The sequence below is a fragment of the Bufo bufo genome, chromosome 7 (assembly GCF_905171765.1).
Source record: "Bufo bufo chromosome 7, aBufBuf1.1, whole genome shotgun sequence".
Lineage (NCBI taxonomy): Eukaryota > Metazoa > Chordata > Amphibia > Anura > Bufonidae > Bufo > Bufo bufo.
In genome coordinates this window covers 87,701,059-87,728,430 of record NC_053395.1, presented here as the reverse complement: position 1 = coordinate 87,728,430, position 27,372 = coordinate 87,701,059, and the positions used below count along the sequence as shown (strand labels likewise).

At 45.1% G+C, this 27,372-nt stretch overlaps 1 protein-coding gene across 4 annotated transcripts in view; it reads right to left on the bottom strand.

Moving 5' to 3' along the window:
* Positions 1–27,372, bottom strand: part of MYO1B (myosin IB) — a 325,313-nt gene that overhangs the window by 91,355 nt on the left and 206,586 nt on the right. For all 4 annotated transcript variants that reach the window (XM_040439420.1, XM_040439422.1, XM_040439424.1 and 1 more), the window contains exons 12-14: positions 18,930–19,016; positions 13,839–13,904; positions 4,226–4,330 (exon numbers count right to left, since the gene is read on the bottom strand). In XM_040439420.1, the coding sequence (XP_040295354.1) occupies positions 4,226–4,330; positions 13,839–13,904; positions 18,930–19,016 (258 nt within the window). The remainder of the gene's footprint in view (positions 1–4,225; positions 4,331–13,838; positions 13,905–18,929; positions 19,017–27,372) is intronic.

The following is a 27,372-nucleotide window of genomic DNA, read 5'->3' as shown; positions in this document are numbered from 1 at the left end:
TCCCTCAAATGGTGGCTTAAGGCATACAGTAAAATTTACTAAGGAAAGTCACATACACAGAGCTGTATGGGAGAAATTTATCAATGTATTTATGCTAGTTGTCTGGTGTAAACACATTGAGAAATATGGTGTTCAGATCAAGCACCATATTTATGAATCCACAGACATAGAAGTCTGAAAGTGGGTGAGGCAGACTTAGTTACAATTTTTTATAAAAATGTATTCTAGCTAATAAAAAAAATATACAGTTGCATTCTGCTTTGCCTTGGAGTATTCGATACAAGCGTACAGGAAACTTGGTGGGACAGGCCTGCTAGCTATGTACCTAATCTACACTGCTCAAAATAAAGGGAACACAAAAATAACACATCCTAGATCTGAATTAATTAAATATTCTTCTGAAATACTTTGTTCTTTACATAGTTGAATGTGCTGACAACAAAATCACACAAAAAAAAAAATGGAAATCAAATTTTTTAACCCATGGCGGTCTGGATTTAGAGTCACCCTCAAAATTAAAGTGGAAAAACACACTACAGGCTGATCCAACTTTGATGTAATGTCCTTAAAACAAGTCAAAATGAGGCCCAGTAGTGTGTGTGGCCTCCACGTGCCTGTATGACCTCCCTACAACGCCTGTGCATGCTCCTGATGAGGTGGCGGACGGTCTCCTGAGGGATCTCCTCCCAGACCTGGACTAAAGCATCTGCCAACTCCTGGACAGTCTGTGGTGCAACGTGACGTTGGTGGATAGAGCGAGACGTGATGTCCCAGATGTGCTCAATTGGACTCAGGTCTGGGGAACAGGCGGGCCAGTCCATAGCATCAATGCCTTCGTCTTGCAGGAACTGCTGACACACTCCAGCCACATGAGGTCTAGCATTGTCTTGCATTAGGAGGAACCCAGGGCCAACCGCACCAGCATATGGTCTCACAAGGGGTCTGAGGATCTCATCTCGGTACCTAATGGCAGTCAGGCTACCTCTGGCGAGCACATGGAGGGCTGTGCGGCCCTCCAAAGAAATGCCACCCCACACCATTACTGACCCAATGCCAAACCGGTCATGCTGGAGGATGTTGCAGGCAGCAGAACGTTCTCCACGGCGTCTCCAGACTCTGTCACGTCTGTCACATGTGCTCAGTGTGAACCTGCTTTCATCTGTGAAGAGCACAGGGCGCCAGTGGCGAATTTGCCAATCTTGGTGTTTTCTGGCAAATGCCAAACGTCCTGCACGGTGTTGGGCTGTAAGCACAACCCCCACCTGTGGACGTCGGGCCCTCATATCACCCTCATGGAGACTGTTTCTGACCATTTGAGCAGACACATGCACATTTGTGGCCTGCTGGAGGTCATTTTGCAGGGCTCTGGCAGTGCTCCTCCTGTTTCTCCTTGCACAAAGGCGGAGGTAGCGGTCCTGCTGCTGGGTTGTTGCCCTCCTACGGCCTTCTCCACGTCTCCTGATGTACTGACCTGTCTCCTGGTAGCGCCTCCATGCTCTGGACACTACGCTGACAGACACAGCAAACCTTCTTGCCACAGCTCGCATTGATGTGCCATCCTGGATAAGCTGCACTACCTGAGCCACTTGTGTGGGTTGTAGACTCTTCTTATGCTACCACTAGAGTGAAAGCACCGGCAGCATTCAAAAGTGACCAAAACATCAGCCAGGAAGCATAGGAACTGAGAAATGGTCAGGTCACCACCTGCAGAACCACTCCTTTATTGGGGGTGTCTTGCTAATTGCCTATAATTTCCACCTGTTGTCTATCCCATTTGCACAACAGCATGTGAAATTGATTGTCACTTAGTGTTGCTTTCTAAGTGGACAGTTTGATTTCACAGAAGTGTGATTGACTTGGAGTTACATTGTGTTGTTTAAGTGTTCCCTTTATTTTTTTGAGCAGTGTACATTCAATTGCGAGCCACTGTGATAAATTTGGCAGATCATGTCAAAGTTTAAACGGTCTAAAATGTAGACAGCATCAGTAAATCTACCCTATGGAGTAAATTTTATGCATTTCTGTAGGCTGCAGTGTTGTAATCTGACGGAAGCCAAGCTTGATGTGCATCTGGTTCTAATTCATTCCTTTAAAGTAATGTAGAGCACCATACTTAAAATGTAGGATTTTACTTTAAAGATACAGTGAGGAACAGAAGTATTTGAACACCCTGCGATTTTGCAAGTTCTCCCACTTAGAAATCATGGAGGGGTCTAAAATTCACATTGTAGGTGCATTCCCACTCAGAGACAGAATTAAATTTTTTTTTAAAAAATCTGGAAATCACATTGTATGATTTTTAAAGAATTTGTCTTTCACTACTGAACATAAGTATTTGATAACCTGAGAAACAGCAAGCATTCTAGCTCTCAAAGACCTGTTACTGTGCCTTTAAAAAGTCCACCTCTACTCCACTCATTAATCTAACTTAGGCTACTTTCACACCTGCGTTCAGGTGTCCGCTCGTGAGCTCCGTTTGAAGGGGCTCACAAGCGGCCCCGAACGCAGCCGTCCGGCCCTAATGCATTCTCAGTGGAGGCGGATCCACTGAGAATGCATCCGCCTGCCAGCGCTCAGCCTCCGCTCAGTGAGCGGACACCTGAACGCTGCTTGCAGTGTTCGGGTGTCCGCCTGGCCGTGCAGAGGCGAGCGGATCCGTCCAGACTTATAATGGAAGTCAATGGGGACGGATCCGCTTGAAGATGACACTATATGGCTCAATCTTCAAGCGGATCCGTCCCCCATTGACTTTCAATGTAAAGTCTGAACGGATCCGCTCAGGCTACTTTCACACTTAGAAATTTTTCTAAGTTATAATGCAGACGGATCCGTTCTGAACGGATGCAAACGTCTGCATTATAGGAGCGGATCCGTCTGATGAAACATCAGATGGACCCGCTCCGAACGCTAGTGTGAAAGTAGCCTAAGTAGCACCTGTCTGAACTCTTTAAAGATCCCTGTCCACCCCGCAGTCAGTCAGATGCTAACTCCTACCATGGGCAAGACCAAAGAGCTGTCAAAAGACACCAGAGACAAAATTGTGGACCTCCACAAGGCTGGAAATGGCTACGGGGAAATTGCCAAACAGCTTAGTGAAAATAGATCTACTGTTGGAGGATCTGTTAGAAAATGGAAGAAGCTAAAGACTACTGTCAGTCTCCCTCGGACTGGGGCTCCATGCAAGATCTCACCTCGTGGGGTATCACTGATAAGAAAGGTGAAGAATCAGCCCAGAACTACAAGGGAGGAGCTGGTCAATGACATGAAGAGAGCTGGGACCACAGTTTCAAAGGTCACTGTCGGTAGAACACTACGCCATCATAGTTTCAACACATGCATTGCACGGAAGGTTCCCCTGCTCAAGTGATCACATGTCCAGTCCCGTCTGAAGTTTGCCAATGACCATCTGGATGATCCAGAGGAGGCATGGGAGAAAGTCATGTGGTCAGATGAGACCAAAGTAGAACTTTTTGGTCTAAACTTCACTCGTTGTGTTTGGAGGAAAAAGAAGAATGAGTTGCATCCCAAGAACACCATCCCTACTGTGAAGCATAGGGGTGGTAACATGCTTTGGGGGTGCTTTTCTGCGAAGGGGACAGGACAACTGCACTGTATTAAGGAGAGGATGAATGGGGCCATTTATTGTGAGAATTTGAGCAACAACCTCCTTCCCTCAGTCAGAGCATTGAAGATGGGTCGTGGCTGGGTCTTCCAACATGGCAACGACCCGAAGCACGCAGCCAGGATAACCAAGAAGCATATCAAGGTTCTGGAGTGGCCTAGCCAGTCTCCAGACCTAAATCCAATAGAACATCTTTGGAGGGAGCTGAAACTCCATGTTGCTCAGCGACAGCCCCGAAACCTGACAGATCTAGAGGAGATCTGTGTGGAGGAGTGGGCCACCTGTTGCAGTGTGTGCAAAACTGGTCAAGAACTACAGGAAAGTTTGACCTCTGTAATTGCAAACAAAGACTTCTGTACCAAATATTAACACTGATTTTCTCAGGTGTTCAAATACTTATGTTCAGCAGTGCAAGACAAATAAAAATCATAAAATGTGATTTCCTGAATATAACTTTTTATTCTGTCTGAGCGGGGATGCACCTACAATGCGAATTTCAGACCCCTCCATGATTTCTAAGTGGGAGAACTTGCAAAATCGCAGGGTGTTCAAATACTTCTGTTCCTCGCTGTATATCATTATATAGGAAATCTAATTCGTTACCTCACGTATATATTCCTCCTGTTCCTCTTTAAGAGTCAGTTCAATGAAGATCTGTTGCAGCTTTTCATTGCAGTAGTTGATAATAAACTGCTCAAAACTGTTCTCCTGTAAAGAAATCATGAAAGCTTGTTATATAGAACCATAGGCTGCTGAACAATATCAAAATCAGCAAAGGGCCGTTATATAATCTCAAAATTGTGATATGCACAGCAGATATGTTGCAGAAATCTTTCAACTGAGAAACCGTTCCATTCATCTGAATGGGGTTATTTCATCAGCAAGCAAATGGACTTCTACAAGCCCCATTCAGATGAACTGGACAGTTTCTGAAATATCAACAAGTGTGTGAATAGGTCCTTACAGTCTTGTACAGTCTCCTTTATGGGTCAGATGTCTTGCATTTTTACAACCAATCTAGATTATACTGGGTTTATCTCACTGAAGCAATCAAAAACATAAATGCACTGAACACGTGTGAAGGTACAACTACCATTTTGCATAAATGTCCACAGCCATAGGCCTCATGCACACGACCGTGCCACTTTTTGCGGTCCATTGTAGACATGCCTATTCTTGTCCGCAAAAACAGACAATAGGACATGCTATATTTTTTTGGCGGGCCTCGGAATGGAGCAACAGATGCGGATAGCACACGGAGTGCTGTCTGCATCTTTTGCGGCCTCATTGAAGTGAATGGGTCCACATCCGAGCGGACCCATTCGTGTGCATGAGGCCATAGAGGTATTTTAAGCATCAGTACTGATGCCTGCAAGAGAAGAAATCACATATTCTGTAATTAAAGATTAGACCACTGCAAAACAGATCCATATTTAGCACACACGAGCCTGGAGAACATCTACCACAAATGCCTCAGACACTTACATTGGGATATAAGAGTCACATTAAAGCTCACACATTTAAGCTCATCACACTTGGCAATTTAGTTAGCACAAAGCATGCAACATGACAAATACTTACTGAATTCTGTAAGTAAAGTGAGAAACCACAGAAAATAGTCAGATCGAAGCAAAACTGATAAATTACACTGGTGCAATCCCTGTCTACAAAATATATTTCATAAGAAGACAAGCCAGACAACCCTGTAACCAGTATGAGAATATGGCTTTAAAGGGAAATTGTACTTTAGCACAACATATTTACAATATTCAAAAGTTTACTGTACATCTACTGTACATAGCATTTTAAATGGGTTGTCTCACTTTACACAGGACGACAATCTAGAAGATTGAAGGGAAGGAAGCATTGCGTCCCGACAATCTGCTGATCGCTAGCGGAGGAGACCGATCTCCTCCAGAGACAAGTCAAACAAAATCATGAAAAAAAGGCGAAACAAAAACATCCTGCAAGATAGGATACTAAATATGCGGATGTGCATGGCTACATTTATAAAGTCACAGAAAATAATGCACTATAGTAATGGTTTTCTTTCATGATTTGTTTGACTTTTCTTGGAGTGGCACAAGTGTGAAGGCGCTCCTACTCCGGCAGTAGCTTTCATGTGCACTTTTGCCCCACCTGACTAATAGGCGACCTTGATTAAGGTGGTACATATAGGTGTGCGTGCTCCTCCTCTCATTGGTTGCTGATACACACAGATAACTAGAAGCAATACTATATGCGCAGGGTCTGCTGTCCTGAATATAGATGCATAACGGCATAGGTAGGTTTAGCGTAGGACCTGCCTGAACTGAGACCACCTTGGCGCTGGGTAGGTGGGCACAGATTTATTTTGATCGAAGGCTAAGCGTCTCAGATTTTATTACTAGAGTGAGGGCTTAGTCCATATGTTATGTTTGCATCTATTACTATAGTGCATTATTCTCTGTGACTTATAAGTATTATACAGCCCACAGACCTACTGCAATTAACTGATAGCAATTAGCAAGTCTACAATTCAAAAATAATACATGTTCAGGCAAACATATCCCTAAAGAGGCAGGAGCAGTGAGTTACTACAAGCGTCTCCATCAGTACTAATCCACTGTGATCCACCATATCGGGAAATCCCCATTTGGAATAGAGTGTGTGCCCCCCACCTAATCCAGATACAGGGTGCAAACCTACACTATTGCCGGCAGCATTTTCTGATTTACATGAAGTTACCGAAAATTTATTTAGTTTCCTTGTGACGTTTGATATAGGATTTTATCTGTTCCAACACTAGACTAACTAGACCTTTGTGTCTTATCTGAATCATTGTTTCTTCTATAAAACAGACTGTGTTCTTTATTACATTTGTAAAACAGTAAAGTTCTCATCGTCCAATATTTACACCAACCCCAACACTAAAAACCTACTAGAACTACGCACAGGATCATATTACAACCATACAGTATACCAACTCATCTATAATGATCAAGGGCTGTTGCTTCCGGCCTTATCACAAAGGGTCAAAGTTTTTTTTTACTTTGGGCCATAGTCACTAGAGATCGTGTCTTTGTTCAGCGTATCCTGAGGTGTGCAGTTACCTTTCATACATCTGTGCTATTTAAAAGCTGGACCCATTGTGCTTGGCAGGGCCGTAGATAATTGTTTTTCCTGGGGAAGGGGGGGGATTCAGCTTTCTCAAATTATAAGAGTCATCATCCACAGATATCTCCCCCCCCCCCCCATAACAGTGTCCCTGACAGTGTCCCTATTGTAAGACAGACCCGCCGTTCCTTATGTAAGTGACTAAGTGAGCTACTTGTGCAAAGTATATGTACTACTACTATCTAATAATCTATCACTAACTTACTGGGACTGTCAGGACTCCAGATAGGCTCCAGGCTGGCTCCCGCTCTTCAAACACTAAAACTAGGCGGCCAGCGGCAGCGTAACGTGATGTCACTCACTAAGTCACGCCGCAGGCGCATGCTCCTCCCACTTTATTAATGAAGGCGGAGCAGGCGAGTGACGTTACGTGGCCGGGAGGCGGAGTCACGGAGGCAGAGCACAGGAGCAGTGGGGGTGGACTGAATACACTGTCTACAGTATGTGTCTGTGTCATAGTTACCATCTGTGCGGTCGCCGGTCGGACACTAGTGCGGGGCTGGCAGGCGGCAGTGCAGGAGGCGGAGCACAGGGGTGTGATTAGGGTGTGCCCAGGCACATTCAGCACACCCCGTGCGCACGCCTATGCTGCCCGCCCTGCAGCCTCCATCACCTCTCTGTGTGCCGCACTGCCCGCGCCGCTATTGCAGGCAGCGGCACGCCTGGGCCGTTCTCTGGCAGGTTAGGAGGACAGACACTCTGGGGGGGGGGGGGGGGTTTGAACCCCCCTATCCCCCCCCCCCCCTTATCTACGCCCCTGGTGCTTGGAGCACAATGTCCTGTATGGCTTCTAATGGTACAAGGTTGGTTGCCTGAAGTCCGTCCTGGGTCACCTGTTGCCCAGATTGTACAGATGTAAAAAAGATAGAAATGGTGGGTTTTTCTGGTGCTGTCCATGTCCCTCAAAATAAACATTGTAGAAGTGAAGTTTGGTAGTTTCCATGGTTTTATGTTACACTAAAATAACACACTGGAAAATACCAAGCTTTATTTATATGATATTCATTCTCAAGGACACATCTGTATAACTGATAAAAAGAAAACAAAACGAGCGGCACTCACCGTTGATAGGCAGGTAACTTTATTCCATGGCAGGAGGGGGGTGCAAGGGTTGCAGATACAGCAGCAAGTAAGCAACAGCCGTTTTGCGCGTGTATGCACTTCTTCTGCATACACGCGCAAAACGGCTGTTGCTTACTTGCTGCTGTATCTGCAACCCTTGCACCCCCCTCCTGCCATGGAATAAAGTTACCTGCCTATCAACGGTGAGTGTTGCTCGTTTTGTTTTCTTTTTATCATATATGCTCACTGCAGCTACAAGCTGAGCACCTCCGTGAGGCACCACTCCTTGGCAGTCGCATCCTGACAATTTTAGGTTTGGTGTAGTGCCACTGGTTATCTGCTCTACATTTTACACATCTGTATAACTGTATGTTAAGTCAAAGGCAATGAAGAAAGTCCACATATTGGAAAGTGAAAACAGTGAGTAAATAAGTCTGCCGCCATTAGTAAGTAACATAAGCGGAATGCTTTAATTAAAAAAGACAGAGAGGAAGCCGGCAGTGAAAAAAATGTTGAGGTTCAAAAATAATCCTCGAAGTTCCACTTCCTAACCAAATCAATTGTGGGAAAATGAGAAAGATATGTGAAATATCCAGGGCCCTGCCCTACCCAGCCTTTGCACAGCTTGTTTCCATAATGGGCTGCTGGTTGTAACGTTAGAAACATTTGCTTACAGAGGGGGTGGCGGACGGGACCATAGAATAGGTTTTACATGTAACCATTAGCCAGCATCTGTCTTCTTAACAAATTTAGTGCACATGTGTAAATGAGACCTCTCCCCAGGTAAGAAATACACTGTGCACAATTACAGTGGGGAAAAATATATCTGGAAATGTATGACATATTGATAGAGTATGCCATAAATGTTCAATAGGGCTGGTTTCCACATCTGGGCCCTACTCCAATCTCAAGAAGAGGGCCCTGCCATGAATGGAAAGCAAGCTGCACGTGCATGGTGTTCTCTCCATTCACTGCTATGTCACTTCCAAAATAGCAGAGCCAGCACTTGCCTATTTTCAGACATCCCATAGCAGTGATTCATGGTGGGGCCCAGTTCTTGAGATAGGAACAGGTCCCAGAGGAGGGAAAGGTTTATGGCATAACCTATCAATATGTCAGAAATGTTCAGACAGCACAAGAAAAAGAAGACTACTTTGGACCTTTCCATCTTGGCAGTACCAGCTAGACTGAACCAGAATATGATATTTACAGAGATGGAAGCGGAACAGATAAGGATGCATATAAGTATCTCCTATGTCAAACCTGCAATATTATATTCAGTTATGGGAATCTCCCCTGCAGGTATAAGGATCTATTGAAAGCCATCTATAATCATCATCATCGTATTAGGCTACTTTCACACTCGCGTTTTGGGCGGATCAGTCATGGATCTGCAAAAATCGATGTTACAATAATACAACCGCATGCATCCGTCATGAACGGATCTGTTTGACTCAGTTTCGTCAAGCGGACAGCAAAACGCTGCAGGCAGCGGAATGGAGACAGATTGGAGGCAAACTGATGCATTCTGAGCGGATCCTTTTCCATTCAGAATGCATTAGGGCAAAACTGATCTCTTTTGGACCGCTTGTGAAAGCCCTGAACGGAACTCACAAATGGAAAGCCAAAACGCCAGTGTGAAAGTAGACTTAACACGTTTTCAATAGTCATGTATAACGGAGGGCACTTTGGGCTCCGATAAAAAAAAAAAAGGGCCACTGTCTATCTGTACCAGGGATGAACAACCTTTTCGCCCCATACTGTCCAACTGAACCAATCCTAAAGGCTACAACAGAACATGTCAGTTTTAGTAACTATTTTTACTCCCCATATAATAGTTCTGGAGCATCTATTCTTATAAATCTATGTTGTGCCATATCTTTATTATCCCTTCTAGAAGTTAGGAATGAATGGTCAACAGTCTGCAATGAAAGTCCAGCTGGGTGTTACTAGTTGGGTGTGTGTCCCTGTACAGTCTGACACTGCCTGCACTGACTGTGCAGGAGCACACCTTCAACTAGTAACACCCAGATAAACCTTTACTGCAGACTGCAGGCAATCCATTCATTAACTTCTAGCAGGAAACATACATGTCAGGAGAGGTTACAGGTCATCTTTAAAGGGGTATTACCATGCAAGAAATTTATACCATAAATGTATGATGGGTGCCTTTTCCACTTTCAGGTCTCCCACCTATTGTGAGAATTGGGGTTCTATTCTTCCCAATCGCGCTTTAGAAAGTAAGGCCCCTTTCACACGGGGGAGTATTCCGCACGGATGCGATGCGTGAGTTGAACGCATTGCACCCGCACTGAATCCCGACCCATTCATTTCTATGGGGCTGTTCACATGAGCAGTGATTTTCACGCAGCACTTGTGCGTTGCGTGAAAATCGCAGCATGCTCTATTTTGTGCGTTTTTCACATAACGCAGGCCTCATAGAAATGAATGGGGTTGCGAAAAAAATCGCAAGCATCCGCAAGCTAGTGGGGATGCGGTGCGATATTCACGCACGGTTGCTAGGAGACGATCGGGATGGAGACCCGATCATTATTATTTTCCCTTATAACATGGTTATAAGGGAAAATAATAGCATTCTGAATACAGAATGCAAAGTAAAATAGTGATGGAGGGGTTAAAAAAATAAATAAATAATTTAACTCGCCTTAATCCACTTGATCGTGCAGCCGGCATCTCTTCTGTCTTCTTTTTTTGCTGTGTGCAGGAACAGGACCTGTGGTGATGTCACTACGGTCATCACATGATCTTTTACCATGGTGATGGATCATGTGAAGGATCATGTGATGGATCATGTGATGACCGAAGTGACGTCACCACAGGTCCTGTTCCTGCACACAGCAAAGAAAGAAGACAGAAGCGATGCCGGCTGCGCGATCAAGTGGATTAGGGCAAGTTAAATTATTTTATTTATTTTTTTAACCCCTTCAGTGCTATTTTACTATGCATTCTGTTTTCAGAATGCTATTATTTTCCCTTATAACCATGTTATAAGGAAAAATAATACAATCTACAGAACACCTAACCCAAACCTGAACTTCTGTGAAGAAGTTTGGGTACCAAACATGCGCGATTTTTCTCACGCGCGTGCAAAACACATTACAATGTTTTGCACTTGCGCGGAAAAATCGTGCATGTTCCCGCAACGTACCCGCACCTTTTCCCGCAACGCCCGTCTGAAAGAGGCCTAAGAGTTCATTCATGCATTTCTCTCTGTTGTAGTTAAGTGTTTCACTACTCCCATGAACTATGATGAAGATAGTCACACTATACATGGGCACCTCATCTACCTATTTCTGGGGTGCCATCCAAGGAGATCACCGGTTGCCTTGTAATTTTAGAGGGCCTGCTGTTCAATATGCACTCTGGCACTCCGATGGACCACTGCTACCCTGCATATTATTCCATGTATTTCATCTAACAAACTGCAAAGTTTAAGATTAGTGGGGGACAGTTATCAAATGTCTTACGCCAGTTTTTTGCCGAAACACATTTGATAGCTGAAAAATGTTTCATCTGTTGGCGCATGTTTTTAGTTACGCACAATTGCGGCCTCCTGTGCCACTTTCAAAATCAGAGTGGGATTTAGGCCAAGTTTGTTGTGTAGATTACTTTAATGTTTCATTAATCTTTTAGGACTTTCTAAAAAGTTGCACCTCCATGCCATGCATCCCCCAGGCATACTTTTACCGATTTAGGTGTGAATCAAATTGCACTTGCACCAAATTACTGTGCACACAGTAACTCCAATCTAAAAACTGACCTAAATACATGCCAATAATAAATTCCCCCAGTATTTTTCTATACGGTGGAGCTGGTACTATTTGGAATGAGGGACCATGGTGTTCCATCTAACAGTCTGTTGCCATCTGCCTTCCTCAGCACAGCTAAAGAATGTATTCTGCTGACATAAGCCTGCTGCCTCCACTTCACCCTACACACATTCATTTCATCCAGTACTGGATGCATACTCAGCTAGTTCAAGCAGGACTGCTGCCAGATCCCAGACACGTTGCCTTAGTGAAGGGGAACGGCTGTTATAAGGGAAGACATTGACAACTGCAAAGTAAGATGAACGGAATCTCAAGACAATATATATCCTGACTATTTTTTAGACGTCTCCTTTGTCACATTAAGCAATGGCTATAACAAAGAAAAGAGAAAATATATTTCAATGTTGTATTGACAAAAGGAGTCAAATAATTAACCCAAATCTGATGAATTATTTTAAGAATGGTTTAAAATACTTCCAGCTGTATAATGTAAGGGCCTTCCAATAAACTGATAAATAAGAGCAAACCCCTTTTAAATGCCACAATTATTAAAAAGAAATCTACTTTCCTTTCTTAGGGTACATCACACAGACGTTTTCAGAACCATTGAAGTCCATGGTGCTGCTCACACAGCCTGTGAATAATGGATGGCCAAAAATAGGACGTGTCTTATTTCTGACCGTTTTGACGGACAGGCAGACCCTATGGAAATCAATGGGTCCGTTTTTAACAGTCGTCCGTTTTGACAGAAGTGCACCCTTCTAATAGCCGTTATAATGGGTAAAAACCTCACTCCTCACAGGCATGCACAGCAACACTTGCTATTGCTCTACATTGGAAACAAAAGGATCTGACTATCTACTGGGGGTACTATGGGGGTCATTTTATGTCCTGGGGGTACTACAGAGGGGCATTATTTATACTTGGGGCACTATGGGGGGCAGCTATATATACTGAGGACACGGTGGGTGGTACAGTATATAATGAGGGCTCTGCATGGATTGGGGTTCAAAAAAGCCAAAGAAATTCATCAGTTTTAAATGGGCATTAAAACAGATGAAAAACGGACGTTAAAAATGGTCAGATAGCCAGGAAATGGATGTTAACATAGATGCAAAATGGCCAAAACTGACAGTTCGTCAAATTTTTTATGGCCTTTTATTCCCACTGTCCTGTGAATGTAGTCTTACTGAACACTCAAGCTGCATGGCAGATCCCCAGCCCCCCTGTTTCCGGTAGCTCCGACAACCACAAAGGTTGGTCTGGATGGACCAGCAGTTGTTCAGAGGGAGCCAGTTGAGGAGTGCGGGCAGCACTAGGTAATTGGTGGGTAGCCCTGCCCTATTGTGTGAGGTGCTGAAATCAGGCCAGTTCACCAACTGTGCTCTATGGTGTTAGAAAAAAAATCTGCCACAGAATTGTATTTTACTGGGTTGCGTTTGAAGATTGGGAGTTAAACATGCTCACGGTTATCGTTATTCCTAGGGATAGATAGCACTGTGCTCATTACACCTGTATGGTGATAGCCTCTCCTATGTAATTCCTATTGTACATGCAAGACCATTGATAAACCTACCATGGTCCAGAACATACAGATCAATTAGCACAAATTGAGCCAACATTATGAAAACATATCTTCTTTATTGAAATGGGTTCTCCAAGATCATGAACACCTTTTAATTTGGCCAGGCATGGTACAAGGGTTAAAATAAAAATAAAATACTCACCTGACACTGAGGCTCAGATTCTAGCACCAAGCTCCCTTCTCCTCGACTAATATGCACATCACCACTGCCGGCCAAATAATGGTCTCAGTGGTGGCATGTGCAGGCATAAGCTTACACAGGAAGATGGTGACAAACTATTATTTTGCTAGATAAACAAGAGTTAGCAGATAGCGGAGCATGTTTCTATATGGTAATGAGCAGGAATGAATATTTGGTTGTACAAACGTTCGTTCTGCTGACCGCTGGCCCACGTTCTTTAATGCCTGCCCATACTCTTACTCAAACCTTTAGTACAGCACAAGGTTACTGAAAACGTGTCATTAAAAAGGCAAGAAAAAGATTTTAAGCATTTGGATTTACTGTTTGCAGAGACTGAATGTTCTTGTGGAAAATATGTACATGTTACCATAAGATTTTATGAATCATCAATACCACACGTAGCATATTACCCTTGCCAAGCAAAAACAAAAAAAGCCTTACCTCAAAAATCTCAAAACCGTAAATGTCCAGGACTCCCATTACCTTCTTTCGTACTTTACTTTGTGCCTTAAGAAATATAAAATGTAAATGTTATACAATCTTCCCCTTCCTCTGTGCCTCGATTTGCTCCGTTTCTGTTCTAGCAAAAAATAAACATCTGGACCAACCTGAGCTGGATGACCTCAAGCTAGCACGGCAATTGTAGACTTGTGCAGCTATAGATTTAGACCGTCTGATCTTGCTGGTGAAAAACTCTATATGACGACATGTTGGATCTTTACAGTTGCTGCTCAGGTAAAGTTGTATCTGAGAAATCTGTCCTAGTGACCAACAGAATGGCCCCAATGGGCATGCATCACTATTGCCATCGCCATCAATATTCACTTGTTCCACCTATTCACAGTACTATAAAGAAATCTAATATATAAAATCCGATACAGTATAAAGAAGCACACTGCCACCAATATTCAATAAAAAGGTAAATCTTTATTATTACAAAATAGTAAAAATACATACATAATAGGCAGACACATAAATCGCATAACAAGTGCCATAATGCGGTAAATTTTCCTTAAAATATGCAAGAATACTGTAAGTCTATGATTTGTGATTGGGTCATGTTAGTTTTTAAGGAGTGTAGTGCCTCATACACAGCCAACCCCCTGAGGAAGCAATGCAAAACACGCATTGGGGTCTATTTGTGGGCTATACTTTGCATCTGTATTGCTTTTTATTAAATTGTCTATGGGTTTATGGTAGTCTTTTTTTTACTACCTGTAATTACAGGTTTATATATTAGATTCAACACTTCTATTTGAGCATTTAATTTTTTACCTTTCCCCCTAATATTTATAGATTTGACCGCATTATGGCACTTGTTATGTGGTTTATGTGTCTGCCTATTATGCATGCATTTTAACCATTTTGTAATAAAGATGTACTCTTTTATTGAATATTGGTGGCAGTGTGTGTCTTTGTACTGTATCAGAGTTTATAGTTTTGGGGTGGCACCTGCATCTGAGTGTGCCCAGATTGGACAGGTGTATCATGACTTTCTAATATGTTTTAATTCTTCACAATTTCCAAGGTGTTTTTGCTATCCATTAATATAAATATTCACATCCAGAGCCTGAAATACCTGCACAGCTGAGATATGGATACAAGTGTCTTTCTAGGTAATCCTTTGTGAGCTAAATCCATCTTTTGCACGGATAGTTTCCTACAATGCATCATTGCAGAAAGCCGGTGTCTAGAACACAGATGGTTTTCTAGACTGAATTCAACAGTATCCACCTTTTAGACTCTGTTCACATCATGTTTCAGTCGTCTTCTTTAGTGATATATAATATCTTGATGAATATTGACCCGATGTATGCCAAAATATCAATCAGTGTGGCCCAATAGATACATCAGGTGTATGCACTAAACATATTGCTCAAGCGTAATGTGAACACGCCTTTGGCTACAGAAGTGTTAGGCGTGCACCGGTTTTCAGTCACTGCAGTCATACAAAAATCTTAAAAACAGTGAGGAATTGAAAAAAAGTATATTATTAGAAAATAGAACTTTTCACTATAAAAATGATGAAAATGAAACTGTTGTTTGGGTTTAAAGAGTCTTCTATCAAAAGCTGCATCTTAGTTAGGGGTGCGCGATATAGGCGATATGCACAATATGAATTTGTGCAACGATACAGATTTGGTCTATATCGCTGGACTGCGATATGACCACGGAGCGGTAGTGAATTGAAGAAGCTTCTCACTCACCGCTCCATGGCCTCCCGACTCCACACCACGCTGTAATGGCCAGGGCCTGGCGTGCACAGAGCGTCAGCCTGCTGGCTGATGCTGTGGGTGACGTCAGGTCCCGCCCAATGCATGCTGGGAAGAAAACGCGACACCTGCGGACTCCATCAGCCAGCTGCTGCCGAGCACCCTGCAGGAAAGGTAAGTATAATAACAGCAATTCTTGTGGGGTGGGATCTATTTGCAAAGGATGGCCATGGGGCTGATCTGATGGCACTGGCTCTGGGGGACATGTATGATGATGGCAATTGGCAAATGCCATGGGGCTGATGGCACTGGCTCTGGGGGACATGTATGATGGCAAATACCATGGGGCTGATGGCACTGGGGGACATGTATGATGATGGCAATTGGCAAATGCCATGGGGCTGATTGTACTGGCTCTGAGGGAGATGTATGATGATGATGGCAAATGCCATGGGGCTGATGGCACTGGCTCTGGGGGACATGTATGATGGCAAATACCATGGGGCTGATGGCACTGGCTCTGGGGGACATGTATGATGATGGCAATTGGCAAATGCCATGGGGCTGATTGTACTGGCTCTGAGGGAGATGTATGATGATGATGGCAAATGCCATGGGGCTGATGGCACTGGCTCTGGGGGACATGTATGATGGCAATTGGCAAATGCCATGGGGCTGATGGCACTAGCTCTGAGGGAGATGTATGATGATGGCAAATGCCATGGGGCTGATGGCACTGGCTCTGGGCCCCTGGGGAATATGTATGATGATTATGGCAAATGCCATGGGGCTGATGGCATTGGCTCTGGGGGGACATGTATGAAATTTGTGCTTTACTAACACTTAGTCTTCATCTTTACATTGTTTGGAAAAAGATCTGTTACACAATACACATAAAAAATTTCTTGAAAAGTTTTGTAATTTGTATTTTTTGTATACATACAGAAGAAAATAATATATCGCAATATATATCGCACAGGCTTCAATCAGATAGGCAGGGCGACTGACAGCGATAGTACACATGTCCACAGTCAGGGGCCGGGGCTGTAACAGGTGGGAGCCCCTCATGTTACACACAGGTGTCTTCTGCAGACTTAAGACTGATTCTCCAGTTAGAACTTCGCTAAGAAGACTCTTTACACCTCATTTTCTAGTAGAAAGAAACCTCTTTCCCCAATGAAGATGTTATGAAAATGTTTAACATCCCTGTCCCTACACTATATTAAAAGTAAACCAAAATGACTGTTACACGTCAATAATAAGACGCCCTCAACCTTCATGTATGTAAAAGTGGAAACTCCTCAAACAATAAACTATAATAGGGTCTACAATAAGTAAATCCGAAACATGGAATTACAGGCCCAAAGGGTGACTGTCATGTTTTCATCAAAAAATTTATTGTAGCACATGTTACTGCTGCAGCAGCATTATGCATAAAGCAATCTTTAGTTTCTTCACATACCACTGATTTCCTTGAGTTTTTCCCTTAGTTATGGCTGTTTAAACATTAACAATATGAGGACCTTCTCAAGATGGCTCCTCTGCCAGTTCTGAGGCCAAAACTGCTTTCCCTCACTTCCCATGAACACTTGCTATAGCCAGCAGCTCCCTGCCAGCCAATCAGATTGGATTACTGAGAGACACCACTCCTCACTCTGAAGCCTAATGCAGGCATGCAGTGTGGAGGACCGCCCCTCTGTCTTCTGTTTATACTAAAAGGAAGACAGATAAGCCATAGCAATGGTCTTTTAAGGGAGCAGTGGAAACAATGACATTAATGAAAGCTGTTATAATAAGGTAATTACAGATCTTTTGACAATCATTGACAGACTAACTCAGATATACTGTAAATCCCTAGCTCTAATAAACTAGCAAATAAAAAAAATAAAAAAATGACAGTTACCCTTTAAAAGGTACTTAAACACATAATATCTATTTCTGGGCAGTGCATGTCCACGATGCAATGATAAGATGGACACAATATTTCACTGAAATGTGTAAGCTTGATAGCAGAACAGGGTTATACATTCTGCATGCACAAGGCCCCCATAATTTTCATAATTTAGCCTCTGTACACCACCACAATAGATTAATGTTTTAGGAATTCCAGCCATTTGTTCCATAGTCCCTCCATTTTCACATGCTCAACTGTAAATCTTGGGCAGTCAGTGGCTGCCTGAAGTCTGGAACCCATAGATGGCACAAACTGCTGACTTGACTCCATTCAGATGCTCTGCCAGGCCTGTACTGCAGTAACCTTTGTTTGTTTTTGTTTGTGGGTCATTCTGCCTTAATTTTTTTCTTCAGCGAGTGAAAAGTAAGCTCAGTCAAGGCCACTGATGGCCACTGGAGAACATGTTCTTTGGTCATTATTCATCTGTACTGCAAAGTTCTATCCAATCAGTTTTGCAGAATTTGACTGAAATTAAGGGCTTATGCACACGACCGTATGTATTTAGTGGTCCGCCATATACTGATCCGCAAAAAATACGAATGACGTCTTTGTGCATTCCGTATTTTGCGGAACAGAACAGCTGGACCCTAATAGAACAGTACTATCCTTGTCTGTAATGCGGACAATAATAGGACATGTTCTATTTTTTTGCGGAACGGAAATACAGACATACGGAAATTGAACGCACACAGAGTACCTTCCTTTTTTTTGCAGACTACACTAGCACTGCTTCCACTACGTCTCACAGATCTTATAGTCCATCCTTTCCTTCTACTACCTTCATTCAGGTACAGGCTTATCTTCCCTTCATCTCTCCACAGAATCTGGTTGACGAATTTGGTGGCTTTTTTTTTTTTTGTCATTCCTAAATGTCAAGACTTTTGTTAAAGCCCTTGAATTAAAGCTGGAAGCCTACATTTCAATCATATTGTGACTGCTTTGTTTCAAATCCACGGTGGTGTGTGAGGAGGCCAAGGGCTCATTTACATGGGCAAATAATCATACTGATTATCAGAAACACTCGTTCCCAATAACAGCCCCCTGTAAATGTGTAGATGATCACCCAATGAACATGCGTTTGTCAGGTGATTCGATTGCCGACAGCACATCGCCCTATGTAAACAAGAATATGTGGCCAACAAGCAAAAAAAGGTATGGGGGATGAATGGACAAAGAATTATCGATTATCCCCACACAGAAGCTGCGATCTGCTGCATGTAAATGTAGCCAATAAGGAGGCAAGGATAGAACTGAACAATTCATAACCAATCATTGCTCTGTGCATCACCCCATGTAAATTGTGTCTAAAGACTGTACATCATAATTACATTTCTCATTATAAACAAATAGAATAGTATGTTGTACCTTAATGCTCTCATTTATCCGGTTGACAAGCCAGGAGAACAATCTGCTGTACAGGTTTTTAGCCAGGGCGTCACGTGCATAGTAGGCCTGCATATAAGGCAGAGGAAAAGAACGTTATAAACTGGAGAGGGTAACAAACTGACCAGTCCTTAGAACATCTTGAGTTGACACTTTCTATAACCCTGTTCAAGTGAGTATAATATCCCGCCCCAGTTAAAAGGGCATATTATACATGTAAATCTATGCACAAAGGCTAAAGTTTGGTGCACACCAGCAAATGCTCCTGTTGCAATGGGCCCATGTGGGCTTGATATACGGCATGTCAAAAAGAGAGCCTTTTGGTATCAGTATATTTTTTTCTGCCTGTTGTGTACTCATACAGTCGGCCACCACAAATATACCAGGTGCTGTCAGCCTGGCTCTGCCACCTCATACCTTTCTAACTTAAAGGGGTTGTGTCACTTCAACAAATAGCATTTGTGCTCGGATCGGCTCATGCTGAGAGGGTCCCCTACCTACGCCTATACTCCACCCCCCCAACCTAGAAGCAGCAGAGTTATGCCGGAACTGCTTATCGAAGGGTAGCCTAAAGGGGGCTACCCCAATAATGAGACCTGAAAGAAGGGAGGGCTCCTGGGTGGGTTGAAATAGTTCGAACCGACAAGTGGGGGGAGGAGGGCCAGGTTTAAATAGTGAACGCCCCGCCTCCCCTCACACAAATACGGCACTCTTAATTGCCTACCACTTGTGCTCGGATCGGCTCATGCTGAGAGGGTCCCCTACCTACGCCTATACTCCACCCCCCCAACCTAGAAGCAGCAGAGTTATGCCGGAACTGCTTATCGAAGGGTAGCCTAAAGGGGCCAAAAGAACCATGCATAGGAGTTAGAAAACTTGATAACAGAAACTACAGACCAAAACTCGAAAGCCAATGATATTTCGTATAAGGATCCGGGATATTACGTATGGAACACACGGAACTGCGACGACCCAACCGTTTGATGACATGTACTGGCACCTTATGCATGGACGCCGCCGCTGCCGCGCCCATGCGGAAGGAATGTCCTGTGATCCAGCGAGGACCGACCCCTGGACCTGTCAACTAACCTGAAAGTACGTAAGAAAGGCCGCGGTGGTTAGCCGGGCATTGCCTAGTTCGAGTACGGGAGAACATGCCGCTTGGACTAAATACTACGCAGCCAAGCCTCCAAGGCCTGCACCGGACACCATCTGCTGTCCGTGGGAAAGTATCTGACCGCCACTGATTGCCCCGGCCGTGACGTCTTGGACGAGGCCAAGGTGAGGACATAGATGGACCCGCGCCGGATGAGCTGACCTTTCCGCAGGCACCCAGCCAGCGTATTGGTGCCCATGAGCTCGCCTGACCTGAGGAATCCATGGAAAGCCAGGTACAAGGCTGTTTCTACCAGAGCGCTAACCTGCGGCCCGAACGGTTTGCCCCTGCAGTTTGCCTGTCACGGCCTGAACAAGCTACCGGTAAATGGCTGACGCCCATGTCGTTTCACAACAGACATCTTGCGCAAACCCTTCAACGCCGCTTTGATCGGGTGGGCGGAGAAGAGTGACGGTAGGTCCGGATGTAGCCTGCACCAATGGTGCTGAATACCTGCCATGTATAGTTAACAATGCTATAGGACAGGTTTAATTGAGAGTGGCAAAAACCCCGACAAAGCCCAATAGGTGAGTGATAGGTCCCCGGCCAGCGGCCGGGTAGGTGTTCTCATATCTCTGAAACAGGTGCCAAGCTGTCTTGTAAGCCCTCAGAGTATTACTGGCCAAGGAATTGGCCATCAGTCTCTTAGTTATGGTGAGATGGGAGACTAGTCCCAGCGCAGCTGGGCCTGGTGAGGAAATTTTTATTTATTTATTTATTTTTTTAATCTCCATGCGTGAGAGACTCTAATGGCGGAGTCATATGTGTAAAACTAAAACGGAGAAGCCATGCGTGAGAGACTCTAATGGCGGAGTCATATGTGTAAACCTAAACGGAGAAGCCATGCGTGAGAGACTCTAATGGCGGAGTCATATGTGTAAACCTAAAACGGAGAAGCCATGCGTGAGAGACTAATGGCGGAGTCATATGTGTAAAACTAAAACGGAGAAGCTCTGCGTGAGGGACTCTAATGGCGGAGTCATATGTGTAAAACTAAAACGGAGAAGCCATGCGTGAGAGACTCAGATGGCGGAGTCATATGTGTAACCTAAAACGGAGAAACCATACGTGAGAGGCTCTAATGGCGGAGTCATATGTGTAACCTAAAACGGAGAAGCCATGCGTGAGAGACTCTAATGGCGGAGTCATATGTGTAACCTAAAACGGAGAAGCCATGCGTGAGAGACTCTAATGGCGGAGTCATATGTGTAACCTAAAACGGAGAAGCCATGCGTGAGAGACTCTAATGGCGGAGTCCTATGTGTAAACCTAAAACGGAGAAGCCATGCGTGAGAGACTCTATTGGTGGAGTCCTATGTGTAAACCTAAAACGGGAAGGCCATGTGTGAGAGACTCTAATGGCGGAGACATATGTGTGAACCTAAACGGAGAAGCCATGCGTGAGAGACTCTAATGGCGGAGTCATATGTGTAACCTAAAACGGAGCAGCCATGCGTGAGACTCTAATGGCAGAGACATATGTGTGAACCTAAACGGAGAAGTCATGCATGAGAGACTCAGATGGCGGAGTCAAATGTGTAACCTAAAACGGAGAAGCCATGCGTGAGAGACTCTAATGGCGGAGTCATATGTGTAAACCTAAAACGGAGCAGCCATGCGTGAGAGACTCTAATGGCGGAGTCCTATGTGTAAACCTAAAACGGAGAAGCCATGCGTGAGAGACTCTAATGGCGGAGTCATATGTGTAACCTAAAACGGAGAAGCCATGCGTGAGAGACTCTAATGGCGGAGTCCTATGTGTAAACCTAAAACGGAGAAGCCATGCGTGAGAGACTCTAATGGCGGAGTCATATGTGTAACCTAAAACGGAGCAGCCATGCGTGAGACTCTAATGGCGGAGACATATGTGTGAACCTAAACGGAGAAGTCATGCATGAGAGACTCAGATAGCGGAGTCAAATGTGTAACCTAAAACGGAGAAGCCATGCGTGAGAGACTCTAATGGCGGAGTCATATGTGTAAACCTAAAACGGAGCAGCCATGCGTGAGAGACTAATGGCGGAGTCATATGTGTAAACCTAAAACGGAGCAGCCATGCGTGAGAGACTAATGGTGGAGTCATATGTGTAAACCTAAAACGGAGAAGCCATGCGTGAGAGACTAATGGCGGAGTCATATGTGTAAACCTAAAACGGAGAAGCCATGCGTGAGAGACTAATGGCGGAGTCATATGTGTAAAACTCACACGGAGAAGCCATGCGTGAGAGACTCTAATGGCAGATCTGTATGTGTAAAACTAACACGGAGAAGCCATGCGTGAGAGACTCAAAAATGTATATATTATTTTTTTTTTTTTTTATATATATATATATATATACACATACTTTTTTTTTTTTTTTCACTATCAACCACTTAAGCAGCTCCCGTATGGGCACAGCTCTGAGTACGAGCATGAAGAGCATGGTATAACGCAGATCACCTGCACGGACTAACTAACATCTTGTGCCTAAATAACCCCCTTGGAACCTAATGTACGGCCGGCAGCAGGAAGCCAGCCACCGCCTATGATCTGCTCCCCCTGACCGAGCCTAGTACTCCTTCCCCTGATCCCTGCCTACCTAACGGCACGGCGGCCCGTGCCAGACTTTATTGAAGATGAGGAGCCTTACCCCCCAGCCGCGTGGGGAGCTCACGCTGCTCCCTGGCAGAATGCACCAGTGCGGGAGGGCCAACCCACCGCCGGCTGGACACTCGTACCGCGTGGGGAGCAGCGCCACTCCCTGGCAATGTGCACCGGATCAGAGGGAGCCCTTCCTTTACCGTGGGCCCCGGCCCCCGCTGGTTTGAACCGTGTGCCGCGTGAGGAGCCGCACAGCTCCCTGGCATTGTGCGCCGGTGCGGGAGTGCCCCCCCTCACCTAGGGGCTGGTTATTGTGACTGGAACCCGCTGGGAGACTGAAGCCTAACTGGACCTACCTGTGACCGTGAAGGCTGACCTCCCAGGCCGTGGCTGACCCACGTGCGTAGTCGTGACGCAACTACCCGTAGATGCCCACCCAGTGCCTGTAGTTAACAGGAGTGCGACCGAGTCTGTGGATGTGACCGACTAGCCCCTATAGTCGTGAGGGGACCCTACATCGAGAGTAGCGGTAACGGACCATCGCCTGTAGACGTGGTAGTATTACCTCATGAGTCTGTTGACATGAGACTAATGCCTGCAGTCGTGGCCGGTCTTAATAATGAGTCTGCAGTCGTAACGGATTTGTGCCTGCAGTCGTGGCAGGGCTTTAGAGCGGGTCTGTAGTCGTGACAGACTGATGCCTGCAGTCGTGGCAGGGCTTTATAACGGGTCTGTAGTCGTGACAGACTGATGCCTGCAGTCGTGGCAGGACTTTTAACGGGTCTGTAGTCGTGACAGACTGTTGCCTGCAGTCGTGGCAGGGCTTTAGAGCGGGTCTGTAGTCGTGACAGACTGATGCCTGCAGTCGTGGCAGGGCTTTATAAGGAGTCTGTAGTCGTGACAGACCTGGCAAAGCAACATTCCTATCTATACCATTATTATAATTTTTTCTTTTTTTTTTTTTTTTCTTTTCCCCCCCACCAAAGGCCACGACTGTAGGCGCCACCCTGTAAGAGATGCGCCAGAGGCCTGGACATAATAGACCACCATCCCCTGTCCCCCAAGCCTATGCAGGAGAAAAGAGGGGGTTGGCCCCCGCATGCACCACCCCTGACTCACCTGGCGGCCATGACAGCCACGAACCCCACAGTATCGTAAGTTAGCCCACCACCTGTGAACCTGAATAACCAAGGACAGACGTGTGAGTGAGCGCACGCCAGCTGGGCGACACTTCACTCATGCCACCGCTCCCTAGCTAACCACCGGATTATTGTGACTGCGCCCGAACCAACCCCCTGACTGACCGTATGGGCTTATGGGCGGCCCGGCTGCGTGCGCAAAGTGACTTGGCCAGCCCCCCTCCTTGAAGCCCTCTTTATATTTGATCCTTGAACATATTCCAAATTATTTTTTTTTAAATATATATATATTTTTTTTTTTCTCCTGCCTTAGTACCTAGCCACTGTGCCTGAGCAGAGAAGCCCTGCACCAAGACTGCAGTACCAGTATGGGCCTGTAGGTGTCGACCATCCCCCGCCCTCTCTCAAGCCAGGACCTGCTGGAGCGCAGCAAGCCAGTGATTCCCTTCTAGGTTAGAATTAACCATTGAAATCATAACTTGTTATACAGTGCACATGTCTGAGTATCTGCTTATCTCGTCTTGCCTGAGTTTGGCGCAGTAAAGAAGACGAGTTTATTCTGCAGCGGATTCCTAGACATGAATAAGCATGTCCACCTTCACAGCCTCGCTAATTGTAATTACCAGGAGAACGTGCATCAGGATCGGCTGCGAGGGATTTGCGCTCCGCCATGTGGAACATTGCATCCCGTGCCCACCGCTATCGACTATTTGTACAGGGAAAGCCGCGGCGTATTAATCGCCTATAGGTTTCGGCTTCCGTCCCCTGATCCTGCAGCTGGACCTCCGCTTACTGATTGCAGCTAATGAATAGACCCCTGTGTGAGCGGACGGCGTTTTCCTCTACGGCGGAACGTTCTGATACGGGAGTGAGTGATATATAACGCTGCGTCGTGGAGCCGACGGCCGGCGTGACCGATGCTCAGGGTATGCGAGCGGACGTCGTGACCCGTCGCTGCTGAGCCACAGGTGAGGGGTGCCTGCCTGGGGGACGCTGCATGTGGGAGCGGGGGTGCTTAGCGCAGGGCCTGGAGCGGATCGGGGTGCCTGTCTCGGGGTGCCGGAAGCGATCGGGAGTGCGGGCAGTCTCCAGCGCAGCTGGGGACCGGCGGCACGCTCGGCAGCCCCACATGTTATACATAGCGAGACGGGTGTGCAAGCCACCCTGCCTACCTAATCACCGTAGCGACGAGCTCGACGCAGCCGATCCCCCGATCCTCCAGTGACGCATGCCCTTCTCTGGCACCAACCCACAAGCCGATTTGAAATCGTTCGAACCGACAAGTGGGGGGAGGAGGGCCAGGTTTAAATAGTGAACGCCCCGCCTCCCCTCACACAAATACGGCACTCTTAATTGCCTACCACTTATTATATAGAGAAAGTTAATACAAGGCACTTCCAATGTATTGATATTATCCATATTGTCTACTTTGCTGGCTGGATTAGTTTTTCCATCACATTATAAACGGCCTGTTTCCATGGTTATGACCACCCTGCAATCCATCAGCAATGGTCATGCTTGCACACTATAGGAAAAAGCACCACCCTATGTGTGATCCCACAGTCCCGGCCACCAGAGAAGTCGGCACTTTTTCCTATGGTGAGCAAGCATGACTATTGCTGTTGGATTGCAGGGTGGTCGCAACCATGGAAACAACCAGTGTATATTGTGATGGAAAAATGAATCCAGCCAGCAAAGGAAGCAATATGGTTAATAACACATTAATAAGTGCCTTGTATTAACTTTCTCTACATGATAAATGCCACTTGCCGAAGTGACACAACCCCTCTAAAGTATATTACTATGTACCGCCTACCAATGGCACCACAATCCTACTTTACACAGTGCAGGGGCATATCTATATGTGCACCCAAATGATATGTATTAATCGTTTTCAAACGTTTTGGGACACTTTCTTTGGGGTGTTTGAGGCACAGGGATTTATAACTTACGGATATCACTTTTTTCTTGATTAATCTCATAGATGTTGACTGAGCTGATTAGGTTTGTGCTTTTCCCATACTTTTAAAAATGGGAATATTATTGTTTGAATACTTGTGTTGGAATCTGTCAGGGAGCTGCTGTGATGGCTTGATCTGTAGCCCTCATCTCTTCATTCCTGACAGCTCATAAACACTTATTGAAGCTGAATTATGATCAAACTGACAAAGACTTTGCCTTAATGGCCTTTACATAGGTCAATGAGCAGGCAAATATCAGAAATGAAACAAACATTCCCAATAACTACCCGAAGGTTAGGCAGAGGTGATGCGGCATGAACATAAAGTAATCATCTCCTCTGTATGGGAACAAATGATCACTACGTTGATCATTGGTACCCATACAGATTCTTTACTTGTTGGCAGCACATCCCTGTTTGCACAGGACGATGTGCCCACAAATGATGATTTTATGTGCCACATAGAAGATGTGATCACCCACTGAACAAGTGTTTGCTTGCACATTGGGTGACTGATGACACCTTTATATGGGGCAAATATTGGGAACACACATTTTTATAAACACTCATGCCCAATAATTGCCCAGTTCTCGACCTGTGCCTTTACATGGGCCACTAAATGATTGCTACTGTGATTGTTTATCCCCAAGCAGATTCATTGTTTGTGCAGAAGACTATGTGCTGCCCACAGACTATGAACACATGCCACATGAACAATGTGATCACCCGATGAAAGAACGTTTGCTCAGCAAAATTTTCAGGAACTAACATTAGTCCAAAATATTTGTCCTGATCCTTGGCCCATGTAAAAGGGCCCTATATAGGTGTTCATGAGCTCTCAGAACCAACCATGAGAGCACATTTCACTGAGAGGAGGACAAAGCAGTCTGCAGTCACCAAAACCTGAAAGCTGTAGATTACAGGCGTGCTCAACCTGCGGCCCTCCACCTGTTCCAAAACTACAACTCCCAGCATGCCCGAACAGCTCAGAGCTATCAGCCTACAGCAGAGCATTGTGGGAGTTGTAGTTTTAAAACAGCTGGAGGGCCGCAGGTTGAGCATGCCTCCTGTAGAAGATACATTTTCCAAACATCCAAATCCAAACACAATTCTAATTGGTCTTTTCAACAAAGAACAACATAATAAAAATGAATAAAAAAATGCCCCCAAATGTGGCTGTAGCCTTTAAGCTTAGGCTACTTGCACACTCTTGTTTTGGGCGGATCAATCATAGATCTGCAAAAACAGATCCGTTACAATAATACAACTACATGCATCCGTCATGAACGGATCCGTTTGTATCATCTGTAACATAGCCTAGAAGACAGATCAGTCATGAACTCCCTTGAAAGTCAATGGAAGACGGATCAGTTTTCTATTGTGCCAGATTGTGTCAGAGAAAACGGATCTGTTTGGCTCAGTTTCGTCAAGCGGACAGCAAAGCGCTGCAGGCAGCATTTTGGTGTCGGCCTCCACAGTGAAATGGAGACTGATCGGAGGTAAACTGATGCATTCTGAGCGGATCCTTTTCCCTTCAGAATGCATTAGGGCAAAACTGATCCATTTTGGACCGCTTGTTAGAGCCCTAA